The sequence below is a fragment of the Numida meleagris genome, chromosome 2 (genome assembly GCF_002078875.1).
Source record: "Numida meleagris isolate 19003 breed g44 Domestic line chromosome 2, NumMel1.0, whole genome shotgun sequence".
NCBI lineage: Eukaryota > Metazoa > Chordata > Aves > Galliformes > Numididae > Numida > Numida meleagris.
In genome coordinates this window covers 48,006,618-48,020,614 of record NC_034410.1, presented here as the reverse complement: position 1 = coordinate 48,020,614, position 13,997 = coordinate 48,006,618, and the positions used below count along the sequence as shown (strand labels likewise).

The 13,997-nt window shown below is 35.9% G+C and overlaps 1 protein-coding gene across 12 annotated transcripts in view; it reads left to right on the top strand.

Annotated features, from left to right (window-relative positions):
• Window positions 1–13,997, top strand: part of BBS9 (Bardet-Biedl syndrome 9) — a 295,333-nt gene that overhangs the window by 78,898 nt on the left and 202,438 nt on the right. For 10 of the 12 annotated variants that reach the window (XR_002434891.1, XR_002434892.1, XM_021385807.1 and 7 more), the window contains 2 exons: window positions 737–909; window positions 2,680–2,832. Coding sequence is in view for 10 of the 12 variants with exons in the window: in XM_021385807.1 (XP_021241482.1) it covers window positions 737–909; window positions 2,680–2,832 (326 nt within the window). In the remaining 2 variants the exon portion in view is untranslated. Of the gene's footprint in view, window positions 1–736; window positions 910–2,679; window positions 2,833–3,446; window positions 3,676–9,461; window positions 9,646–13,997 lie in introns of those variants that run through there. The other 2 variants (XM_021385813.1, XM_021385814.1) reach the window with 2 other exon arrangements.

Here is a 13,997-nt window from a genome sequence, read left to right as displayed (position 1 = left end):
AATGAACTTGCTGAGACAGAGAACACTAACAGGATCTTTGTGTTTTTTTCATTTCAATTATATTAACATTTTCTACACTAAGCCATGTTAACAAAACTGTCTTGCATATTGGATTGATTGGACACTTTGTTTAATACTAGAGTGTTACTGTTAGAGTGAAGCATGGCACTAACAAAGCTGAATATTGTCATCTGTGACTACAGAATGTGTAACAATTTCCTATTAGAAGATATCATAGGAAGTAGAGATGTAATAGAAATTATACTAGTGAATGTATTATCCAAGAACTCAAGAACTATGATTCCAAAAGGCATTCAAGATTTTATATGGGATGTAGTTGGTTTGTTACAACTGTTATCAGTTGCTGAGGATGCTGTGCTTCTCTCACAGTCCAAAGTGAATGGAGCCTGACTCTGCCTCCAGCCCCCAGAAAAACTTGTTAAGGCTGTGTTATGGCAGAGAATGCAGGCAGCCTGCTGTTAGATCTTAATATCATCCAGTAATTCTCATTTCTTTACTGCAGTAGTTCATAGTTATTTGTGCTTCGTGAACAGACCCATGATACAGGATTTCTTTAATGCTAATGAACATGTATCTTCAATGAAAATCTCAATTACAGACTTTGAATGCATTTATGAAGTTAGTTAAATACCTGTGCATTATCTATATTGTATAGTGAACGTATGTGGCTTAAATGCATGCGTTGTTAGTCTTATATTTGTTCTTCTTTTCAAAGAACGATATAGGATCCAAAGTGATCAATTAGAAGACCTTTGGCTAATAACAAAAGAATTAACACTTAGACTGGAAGAGCACTTCAAAAAGCAAAATTGCAAAGACTTTGCATGTACCTTTTCTGGTTCAATTCCTCTACAAGAATACTTTGAACTAATTGATCAGCATTTCGAGGTATGTTACATAGCATACGAATAGGTACTATTTTCCAAGTTCAAAATTACTAATTATTATTAAGAACAATCCGTTTAAAACTGCGATTGCAGACACACAACAATTTGTCTTTCAGTTGCATCTGAGATAATCACATTTTTTCCAGCATTGTGTATTTTTTAAAATTATGAATTGTACCTTTACTCTGAAATGATCTAATGCTCCATCCCTTTTTTCGCAAGCTTGGAACAGTATTACCTGAGACATACCCTTTTTCCTTCTCTTCCTAGAAAAGCTGCATTGTGTTTCTTTTTCTTTTAGCCTGCATCAATGCTGTTCATAATCATGTACTGACAGAATAGTATGTTTGCCTATTCAAAAAAATCTATTTTCTAAATTTGGGAAACTTAATTTTTCCTCAAATGTTGATACACTATAAAATAGATATGTCACAATGTTTCTTGAAATTTTGCACGTCTTGAAATGTTTCTTCTAATAACTGCTAGCCTTTCTGCGGTCCAGAAGGCCAGCTGTATCCTGGGCTGCTTCAAAAGAGGAGTGGCCGACAGCGGGAGGGAGGTGATCGTCCCCTTCTGCTCTGCACTTGTGAGGCCCCATGTGGTGTACTGCATTCAAGCCTGGGGCCCCCTAGCACTAGAAAAATGTATAGCTGTTGGAGTGGGTCGAGAAAAGGGCCACAAGGATGATCAAAGGGCTGGAGCACCTCTCCTATGAAGACAGGCTGAAGGAGCTGGACTTGTTCAGCCTGTAGAAAAGAAGGCTCTGGGAAGACCTCACTGTGACCTTGCAGTTCTTTAAGGGAGCTTATAAACAAGAGGGAGATGAACTTTTTGGAGTCTGACAGTGACAGGACAAGGTGGAATGCTTTTAAAATAAAAGAGGGGAGATGTAGATTAGATGTTAGGAGGAATTTTTTACTCATAGCATGGAGAGACACTGGAACAGGTTACCCAGAGAAGCTGTGAGTGCTCCATCCCTGGAGGTGTTCAAGGCCAGGTTGGATGGCACCCTGGGCAGCTTGGTCTAGTGGGTGGCAAACCTGCCTATGGCAGGGGTTTGAAACTAGATGATCTTTAACGTCCCTTCCATCTCAAGCCATTCTGTGATTCTGTGTTTCTCTGATTCTGGTTACAGCATGTCAGCTATACAAATGATATTATTTTGAGGACTGCGCTTTTTGTAAGAGACTTGCTTTTCTTAGAGGTTTGTAATGGAAAATATAAAGCTGGTTATAAAGATAAAACAGGAGTTTTTATTACCTGGGCACTTCATATACGATCTTCAGTGTTTTGCAAACATTTCAAGAAAGTTGGTTGCTGTACCTGATAAATATATAAGAAAGTAAAAAAGATTTCATTTCAAAGAAAGAAGTCATTTAGTGCAGAATTTATTGTTTTTATTCATGCTTAGGAGAATAAGCATTTACTTTTTACAATAATGAATAACAAGCCTAGTCCATCGTGTGTGTCATATAGTACGTGAAACTGAGGAAAAACCCTGAGGTTCTGGTGGTGAAATTCCATTCTTATTGGTAGGCTTTTTGATGAGATACTTATGCATTAATACATACTATATTGGCTGTTGGAAATTATTTTTGACTGAAGTAGCAAATAGCGATTCCTGAAAATATTAATAAGTTTCATGAGAAGCGTAAAATTAAGCACACCAATATGAAAGTAGCATAGGCAACATAATCAGATTTCATTTTGTTTGGACATATAAAATGCATATGACTCTTAATTTGAATTCTTGAAAACCTTTAAATTGCAGCTACGCTTGAATGCTGAAAAATTTCGGGAGCTGTTATCTGAAAGGGCAATACAATTTAGAGCTATTGAGCGACGATTGCTGACACGATTTAAAGATAAAACTCCTGCTCCTCTTCAACATCTGGACACCTTGCTAGAAGGAACATTCAGAGAGGTCAGTACAATTTGAGTATGAACATAACCTTTGTTTATGCTGTTGGTAAAATTTAGCTTCAAGCATATAAGCTATGCTTTCCTGATTTCGTTTACTATCCAAGAGACCATGAAGCAGTAATTTGTTTAACTTAATATTCCCTGTAAGTTTCCAGACGATTTGTAATAGTTTTATTTAATCTGTTGCCACGAAATTGTTACTGCTGGGTCACACCAGCTTGATAACACATCTCTCTTTCCTAGCTGATGTTGGTATTGTAAATATTTTATAGTTCATGTGAAAATATTTTATAGTTCGTAGCTTATGTAAATATTTTATGTTACTGGTGGAATGGTTTGCCTGGTGTAACATTCACAACAAAATTATCTGAGGCTGTCCGTGTCCTTCCGTATGGGGCTTTTATGTTCTGATGATTTTAGAATACAATCTCTACAGAATCACAGTGTTTTAAAAAAAAATTAAAGAAAATAAAAATATTCCTAAACCATCCCCATACTGGAAGTACATGACAAAGAAGAAAACTTTTTTCTCCTCTTCTCCTGCATCAACTCCACGTTGCTTAAGGAAGAATAATTTTATTGTGTGCTCTAATGAAACCTTTCTGTAAATTACAGGAAAAGTGCCTTTCCATTTATGGTTGGTCATAAGAGAAACACACCGAATTTCCATCTTTACTGTTAATGAGTTAACTATAAGAAGATTTTAAAAACTCCTTTTTACTTTGCAAAATACTGTGCCTTGCTAACATATGACTGGTTCTTTAACACTTTGAAATGGCGCAACTAAATAATCCCTACAGATAAACAAAAGTGGATCTCCTGAGTTTGCTTTTGCTGTGTGGAAGTGTTGTTTTTAAACTTAAAAGCAATTGGGAAGTTCTTGATCATTTCTTAAAATAGATGAGTTCTGATATTATGTCAAAAATTAGGTAGTAAAAACTAGCTATGTATTATGGAAGCTTATTTGTAAGTTTTTTCATATCAAAATTAGATTTTGCTATTGTTTTTTAACGATTATAAGGTTTTTAAAAATTATTATTAGAATTGCTAAAGGAGAAAAGGGAAAAATATTTCTTTCTACAGAATAAATGTTTACACTTTTCCATGTTAGTTAAAACTTGATTTTAGACAAGCTCATATTTTTCATGGTAGATTCCCTTGATCTTGTGCGTCTTGCAATGAAGAAATTTTGTTATTGCAAACAAAAGTATGGTAACAAGTTGTCTGTTTTTTCTCTTGGAAAAGTTGTTTGTTCTGAAGATCATTAGTTTTCTTAATGGAGAATGTATTCAATGAAGAAATGATCTATACCCCAAGGAAGTGAGTGGAGTGACTCCTCTTTGCTTCAGTTGAGTTCGAAGTGAACTCTGAATAAAAGTGATATAAAAGTTTTAGGGGAAATTGTAATATAACTGTTACATTGACGAAACCCACAATTAAATAAATTAAGTATTAGATAATAAAAAGAATTGATATTTTTTCCAATTCTTTCCACTGTCTGAGGATCTCTTTTGCCAAAAATGTTTATAATGAGGAGAAAAGGACAAGTGATGCAATTCTTTCTCTCATTTTTTACTGAAGTAATTATTTTCTAAAAAAGAAGTATTTTCTTCACATTAGGTTTTGCAGTCAGAAAGGAAATGTGTATGTTGTGAATTTTATATTGTATTCCAGACCTTTTCATCTAGAACAGGAAGGAATTTCCAGATGCTATGAATATCTCTATTTTGACTACTGTTTGTTTCACTCAGTCTCTAGGACTTGGGCACTATATGAGTTGTTTTCTTAATAGAATTACTATTATAGTTTATATATATATACACATATATACATGTATACATGTAATATACATATATATACATGTATATATGTGTATATACATGTATGTATATGTGTGTGTGTGTATATATATATATATACATAAAATATATATATTTTCTCCTGGAAAGAGTCTAGCGAAGAGCCACAAAGACGATAAAGAGCTTGGAGCACCTTATGAGGAAAGGCTGAGCGACCTGGGTCTGTTTAGCCTTGAGAAAAGAAGATTCAGAAGGGATCTGATCAATGTCTATAAGTATCTAAGGTGTGGGAGGCAAAGGGATGAGGCCACCCTTTTCAGCAGTGCGTGGCGATAGGACAAGGAGAAATGGCCACAAACTGAACTTCCACACAAATGTGTGTAAGAACTTCTTGCCAGTGAGGGTGACGGAGCACTGCAACAGGCTGCCCAAGGGGGTTGTGGAGTCTCCTTCTCTGGAGATGTTCAAGACCTGCCTGGACGCCTACCTGTGCAACCTGGTCTAGGAAGCCTGCTTTGGCAGCGGGGTTGGACTAGACAATCTCTAGAGGTCCTTTCCAGCCCCTACAGTTCTGTGATTCTGAGATATACGTGTGTGTATGTATGTACACACACCAGCATATACGCACACATATACACATGTATGTATATACATACACAAACATATATATAAATTGAAGCTGTGATGGTGTAATCTCTCCCAGTCTGGCCTGATATAAGGGTGACTCTTACTGTTTCCTTTATTTCTTTGCATCAGGACAGTTATACAGAAAATGTATAGCCTTTGTGTGAAAAGACTTTTTGGTACAAATCTAATAATGTTTGGAAACTGTAGCCACATTATTAATCTTCACAATAAGGGATAAATGTGTAAGCAGGCATAGGTGTGTGCAGTGATAAAAGGTTTTCTTTCTTTCTTTTTTACTATTTTCAATATTTTCGCCTAGTATTTGTCTTTATGAATTGATGTTGTATGTCTAAGTAGGTTTGAGTAAGTATTACAGCAGTTAACAAATACCAACATACAGTGTTCTATTTTGAAAGGAAAGGATATTGTATATGCAATAATTATATATATTAGAAAAACAGAAATGTCATTATTGTCTTGCTTAGGTGTGATGTGTAGAAAGACCATGTGAAAATCACTGAAAATAAATAGTTGATATTTATGTGCCTGCGAATGATGATTTGTTAAACTCTGATTTAAGAAAAAAAAAAATTACGAGTGCAACTAGCTAATACCATGCTATTCGCTCTTGTCCTCAAAAAAGGATTTTAGTTAGATAAATTTATAAGTAATTGAAGTAGTTGAGATTACATAGATGTTTCTTTATTTAAAGGACTTTGCTGAAATTTCATATTCAAATTTTATGGTAGCTGTTGCAAACGGTATGTACTTCATATAATGCTGACTTAGTAGAGACGCGTTATTGCTTGAAAGTGTAATTTAATGATCTTTAATCTCTCCCGTGTGTTTTCTGTGATATTAAAAGAAATCATAATTTGGCAGTAGGTGCAGGTGATTACCTTGGAATTATAATTTTCGTGTATTGACACTTGACATACATTATTGGGGTTTCCAAGTACATGCTGGCATTAACAATAAGGATCCTAAGAATCAGATGATTCAATTTATTTCAAGTCACATAGATTTTAATGCAGCCAATCTAAATAGTACTAGACATCTTTAGCTGTAAACTGTTTAAGTCAGTAACTGTGTTTAAAAGGTTTGTATGGTTACATTCCTTTAGGAACGAAGAGGAGGGATGGATTTGAAACATGGGGGTGGAGTTCTCCTAGGGCACTAACTCTTGCTTAGCCAACTTGAAGTAGCTGAACTGTTCAATCTTGTCTCAGATGCATGTTTTAAGTTTAAAAAAATGCGATGACAAAGCAAGCTTCTCTGTGTTGCATTGTACTACAATAAAATGAAGGAAAATTGAAACAAATCATGAAGTAAATAAGTTTGTCCTGTATCCTCAAGCTTCCATCATGTGTAATAAACCTAGCTCCCTTCTTGTTCTTTTTTGCCACTGCTGCACAATACCTTTGGTCTTCCCATGTTTTAAGGTTTCTTCATCACCCCTCTTTAAAACTGCTAACTCTCCTGTGTTTTTTAATGCTGAAATATCAACTTTTTCTCCATCATCAGTGGCTATCAGTGCTGATTGTCCAGCCAGTGCAGTAGCCAGCCAGACAAAATGGGTGATGTCAGAATTCTTGACCTTGTCTCAGTGGAATAACTACTAATGTCTCTCTCCAATTCCAGTCTGCTGATTCAGAAAAACATATAGGAACTTAATGGCTTATGGGTCTTCATTTCCTTGTAAAATTTAGTAGTGGTCGTTGGAAACAGCAACTACATGAACTAGGAATAGACTGTCTGAACAAGTCTGACATAAATGGTCAGCACAGTTGCATAACATTAGAAAACTAGATTTAATAACTGAATGGTTCCTTATTTTTTGACTGATGATACATTTTAGTTTTCTTTCTTTAAGGCACTGATTTATATATTTGAGTGTGTCTTGCTGTTAATAAGAGGACCTAACTTGCTTTTCTGGATACAGCTGCTAGAATAATTGGTGCTTCAAGTTTCTTCCCTTTTTCTTCTATTATCATTTTATTTATGTTGCTATGGAAAAGCTTGCCTCTCAGCAATATGTGGCTGCAAGCAGCAAAAAAATTACTTCCATTGTAATTTTCAGACAATGCCCTGTAAACAGACAGTTGTCTAGTTCATTCTGCTTTCCTTAGTATATAGCCTGTGTCTATATTGGCAGTTATTGGACTTGCATCTTGAGAAGTCTGCTTATAAATTGTAGCTTGTGAAATCCATGCATGTAGGATATTTTCACTTAAAAACTCTGTTGTTTGAAATGAGAACGAAGTATTCAAGAGTCCTCTAATTTTTGGAGAGGTGGTTGTAGGTTAGTACTTACAGTGAATAGGAGAAAATACACAAGTGCTAAAGATTAATTTCAGTGTTGTTTCCTTTATCTGTTCTTCCTTCAGCTTTCCTATATTCATTTATTTATATAGGTAGCAACATTGGAAAGTGAAAGTCAGTGAATCTCTTAGAAGTGGTCAACAAATCGAACTGCTTCCAGTTAGAGATACTGTGAGTCGCCATTTAGAGTAAAGAGGGTAAATCCATCAAGAAGATCCATTTTAATTCCTTACACTGTAGAAAACTGTATAGGAATTTGTCACCAGTGTCTGAGAAAGCTTTATTCATATGTAAAAGTTTCTCTTATCCTTGAGATGTATGATCTAGCCTTCAGGCATACTGTCCTGAATGTTAGTTGGGGATCCTGAGCATTGTGATAGTGACTTGTGAAGGAAGAAATGAATTTTGCAAAAGATCTGGAAGTCATATGAACTCACTGGCTAAGTAGTAATGTCTTAGGAGTTGACCGTTTTGTTACACGTGTGAAAGAATTTTGAAGTGAGATGGTTCTAACATTTTCAGAACATCTTATGTCATAGCCTAATGTAAATAGATTATTCCATGCTTTTGGGATGGAGTGTGAGCAACTGTGTTATGAATTAATGCCAGGTTCTAAAACTTAGGGTCAAATAATAGAGACTGGCCCCTAGGACTGGCCCAGAGTTTCATGCCACAGCACAGGATTGTTATTTAAGTGTCCTTAACTTTATTCCATGTTTATGGATAATTTTTCTTGAAACTGGTTGATTCTGCTGAAGTCCTTAAAACCGATTTCAAAATTACATGGAGTAGCCATGGTACACAACAAGATACATCCTAGTCTTGAAAACTGAAGTAACCTAATGAAAAGCTAGCTTTGTAGTTTTTTTCTGATGACAGTCGAGATAACTGGTTGATTCTGAACTGTATCTTTTGAATATATGATTTCCTCCCTGGAATTTTGGCCCTTCAAACGGAAGCCAGTATTCCAATTAATGGTAGACAAATATTGAAAATGTAAGTGCATTATGTCCTTCTTGTCTAACACATTTGATCAGTTTTCAGATCAGATCCCTAGCTGGTTTAAAACTGCATTATTCCAGAGAGGCTGATTATAAGACATGGGAATCTGGCTCAGTATTTAAGAGATTTCCTTTATGACTAGGAACTAACTGTTGCTTCACCAGTATTCCACATGAGCTAGGTATAAATGAAATGCCATCCAGAAACTTTACAACTGTGTCTAAAGTGATAAAAAAAATTGTACTAGTACACTTTCTTCACAGCATTATGCTAATGAAATTGTGTGGTTCACAGTTTAGAGATGGTTTGTGATCTGTCTTCTTAGAACTGGAGTGGAACTTACTGGCTTTCTGCTGTAATCTTCTTCTGTGCTGTTGGATGCTGTGTCTAGCAGAATTATGGGGTGCTCTCTGTCCCTGTGTCTCTAGGCATATGCTTGAGTTTCAATCCTTTATCTGGTACTTCTCTTTCTCAGAGGTTCTTGGAGTCCATTTACCTCAAAACACTGGCAATTCTTCCAGCTTTACCCAGATGCAGGTACTGAATTTCCCCACTGACAAATATATATGGATTTGATGCTTAAAACAACTAATAATTATAATATATTGACGAATTTTTAAATGCTCATGTACATACACATGCATTTTGTTTATGGCAACATAAAACATGCAGATGTATGGAAAACAGTGCAACCCTCACTGGAAGTTTCTGACTTATTTTTATCTCTTCAGTGAGAAATTTGGATCTTGTCACTTCCTCTTGAAAGGAAACATAAATCTCATCTCTTTGCCTTAGTTCTATTTGTTTGATTCCTGTTCTGTTTCTGCTCTCAGAATAAGATTTCCCCCAGCTATTGAATGACTCCTTCTTTTGATTTTAGATCTGTTATTCTTGGGACTTGTTTCAAGACTCACCTGATTGAACTGTCTCCCTGTAATCAGCCATGTTTTTTGGCTTAGAGAATTGGAAGTCCTCAAGGCTAGTGACACCATGGTTACAAGCTGGTAGCTGCCTGCCAGATGCATTGATTTCTTTTGATATTTCCACATCAGTTTCAGCACAAAAATGAGGAGTATATCAAAGGTAAATACCCACATCTAGGAAGGCAAAAGGCAATTTATAGGCAGTAATAGAAAAGGATATATTTGTGTGTGTGTGTGTGTGTGTGTGTGTGTGTGTGTGTGTGTGTGTGTGTATGTGTACATATGCATATGTTCATCATATATTTAGTCTTCAGAATTGTGACTGAATGTCTTTTCAGTATCATACATAATATAAGAAAGAGCTAGCATTTCAATTCTGTGATAGCTGATTCCAACTGTACCTAATGTACTAAAGAAATGAGTACACATCTTCCTGTTTCTCTCCATACTTCACATTCATCCACTGATTTAGGAAGTTAGGCTCTTTATTTCTGATCTGCAATAGGCGTGTAACACCAAGTAGGTATGGGCATTAAATACATGCATATACTTAGCTACACATAATTTTATCCACTGTTAAAAGTACAAGTGCTGTTTCTTGCAGTATTTTAATACTTGCAGTGCATAGAGCACTTCACTTTTTGGTGATTTGTGGTCAGTAGCAAATAAAACTCATTATGTTCTATTCACTGAAACACACTTAGAGTGTCATTAGAGGTCCATTAACTCTTTGTTCAAGCCCCTGAGCTGCTTTCCTTGTTTATTAATTGGTTGATAAAAATCTCAAAACTGATTTTTAGTGATTGATTATTCATTCTAGAGTTCCACTTCTGACACACATAGCCTCAGGAACTCAACATTTTGAGAATGATTCATTGCTTGATTAGTAAGGACTTTACCTCAAAGCAAAACCATTAGGGTTTATCATGCATGACTCAAAGGCTATATATCACACCCACTCCTGTAATAGTCATTTTCCCCAGATAATGTCAGTGAGATCTACACCCATGGTATAAATTAGCTCTTTTTGGCTTGAATAAATATACTGTTTTTTGAAGGAGTTACATTTAACTTCTCATTTTGTTGCTGTTTCTGCTAAATGTAGATTTTTTTCAAAACCACTAAAAGTAGATTATTGGCTTTTACATGTAATTAAAATTCTCTGTTTTACTGGTGTTCAAACAGTGTTATGTTTCTGCTTCTCTAAGACTTATTTAGATTTAATAGTGAAATACTTACAGTACTGTGAAGGCTCCTTTTTATTTGAAGATGTATTTTAAATCTGTCTGAAAGTAGTTACCTTGGGATGTGTTTATTGAGCTTACTGGCACAACTTTTCTGTGTTTCAGTCTGTGGTCACAATTATTTGCTCCAGTGAGGGATAGTCTACAGGTAAGATCAACTACTTTATGGGACAAACAGGTAAAACTGATGTTACTATCTTCATGAATCCCCCTTGCCATACATTAGAGAGGCTTGGAGACCTATGTAAAAGAATGCCGCTGTCACAAGAAGAAAGAGTTGGAAGTAAAAAGTCTGTGTCTATGTAGCTGACGAACAAAGCACCTCATCTTGGGTCTTCTGAGCCACAGTCAGTTCAACTGGCCTCTCAAATTCTCTGCCAAAAAGGGTTTCAGCTGCACTCAGCCATGTCTACTCAATTTCCCTCCCCTTACTGCTGAATAGCCAGATTTGGAAACTCTCTTCCCCGTTCAAATCATCAAAGGGCCAGAGGTGAATTCACCTCCTACTCCTTGTCTTTTTCTCATTTTAGAGCTGTTGCATCAGTGTAACCTGTCAGAGGATTCTTCAGACTTTGATTCAGTCCTCAGGAATATGGCCAGATTGTATTCTCTCAGTACGTAACAGCAGTGGCAAGAAGTGATTTATGTAATTCGCTTTTCTATGGCTAGTGCCTGTTTGATAGGCAAAAATACTGCTTTATAAGGCTAGATCTTCTGTCTTCAGCCTAATGTGATGCAGGCCATACATCCCTTGTGAGATGGGATCTCTCATCTCTGTAGGGACTGAAAGGATCTGTGGGCACTTGAATAAGTGAAAATGGAACCAGTGGGCTACAATTCCCAGGAGAAACAAATGCAGATGTCTTATTTATTTGAAAGAAATCTTTGTCTCATCTTTTAATCTGAAATATTGGATATCTTTGCTGAAGCTTAAAGTATTGCTGAAGCTTAAAGGCTCTCTCACTGGAAGAAATACACTCCACAGGCAAGCGAGGAATTTCTATGCAGTAGTATAAGCATAACTTGAATAAAAAATTCATACCATATTCATGGAAAGATGGAAAACCCTTTTATTTCATGCTTCTTAGTAATTTTTCTGTATTAGCCCTGTAATTCTGCGGTGCAATAGCAACTGAGTCATAAAAGCTTTATAGATGATAACAACTAGTGAGTGTATGTGGTGAAAGATACAATGGTTTTGCAAGTTCACATACATGATCTTTGTGAAATAGCCCATTTCAATTTTGTTACCCAGATGTGATTGTGAAAGTACAATTCCTGTGCCTTCAGGTAGTTGAAAGAACATAGCAAACTAGATATTTTCTGGTGTACCTTACAGTAAGTTATACTGATTTCTTTGATTTACAGCAGATGATAATTGCACATTGTGGCTGGATGACAAGTATATGTCAGTTTCGAATTCATGCTAAGTAAGAGACTTTAATACTCAGATTTAGTGAAATGCTGGAGATTTTTATGCTTGTATTCATCGTTAACAATTTATATGTTCACTATAGGAACAACTGACTGTATGATAAAGCAGAGAGATAGAGTACTGTGTTATTTAGTAGTATTTTACTCCCAACTGATTTAAGAAACGATGCAGGACACGCACAGAAGACAATAAAAATAAACATGCCTGAAAAACAAAATCTCCTCCTCAAAACTGGGAAATAAATGAGGGCTGAACTGATATATTTACTCATCTAATGCTTGAGGATCTCAGTGTTAGTTACTGAACTGGAGTTGGTTGTTGTCATTTTTTTTAGTGTAAACACAGCAAGACCAAGCTATTTTGTCAGCTAACTCAATCTGAAATCATTTTGCATCAAGCCCTACGATGACGTTTTCCCATTAACACAGAGAGAACGAGCATCTTAATTACCATTCTGTTGACCTTGGACACTGTTATAGGTGACACAGGTGACATTTCACTTAGTCATTGATGATGGCTACCCCAAAGTGACTCATATGGATCATGCACTCAACTGATATCAGTAGACCTCCAGCCGTCGCAGTGCCTGACTCCCACCTCCAGAGTATGTCAAGCTGCTTACATGCTCCTTGTGCTTTCCTGATCATTTGAGTTGAGATTCTGCTTCGTAGTACTCACCAGAGGAAGCGTAGTAGTAGATTTTGGATTCTTAGAGAAAACAAATAATTCTAAAATAGTATAAACACTTTATTAAATAGAAAACAAAAAACTTCTGTTTCTTTGCATGTATGTTCCTTGCAGTCACCACAATCTCAACTCAGTTGGTGCTGTAGCCACCACCTCTCTGAGTAAAAACGTAACTTGTGTGGTCATTTTCCCCATTTAGATCTTTTTAATAAAAGGTGGAGTTTATGTTGGAGCTGAACTGTTGGTTAAATCTGTAAACTGACAAAAATAAATGAGGAAAAGAACTTTTTTTATCCATTTGTCTCTGCCAGTTGGCGTGTCAGATCTGTTTTATGTTTCATTTGTGCTTAACTACTGACTTCCACATAGTATTTATATATTGTGAAGCCTTTAATTATTCTGTAGTGGATAATTTAAACCAATGTGAAAAAGGAAAAAGTGGCTAATGCAAAAAAGAGTTAGTATAATGAAGTGAAGGGGTCAGAAGTCAGGAAGCAAGAAGACAGTAATGATGAGTATCATAACTTTATAGGCATTATGTTAAGGTTTTTATTAAATAAAATGTTCCATCTCCTCTGCTTACCTTGAGCTCTTTGAAGTTTCGTGGTTGCCAGTTTCTTGGTGTAATATTGGTAATTTGGTATGGATAAAGATTTGGAGTTATTTAGACATTGTAAAGTCAAGCATCTGCTTGAGCCCCTTGTTGGCTGGAGGACCAGCACGCTTAGGTCTTGAGATGGTAGGATTTGACTGCAGGTGCTATTCATCTTTTTTCCAAGAAATCTTTTGGTCAACCTAGAAGACATTTTGCGTGAGTGCTGGAGGCTGTGTTTGCAGGTCTAAGTTCTTATGACAGAATGGCGAGAAGGAAAAAGAATCATTTTGCATTAATGGAAGTGGATGTTTTAAAATGTATTTTTAAAGGAATCATTCCCTTTCCCTTTAGGAAATTTGAAAGCATTTGGTACAGATAACGTATTTTTGTCTTGTTCATTGTTTATACACTTTACACCAATCTACTTATTAAAACCCAAAGCCTATTGAAGGCCTTTGAATTCAGAGTCTTTCATGTTACAATGTGTCTATTTACTGCCTTCAGTAGGCTTGTAATATATTTAGCTTGAAGA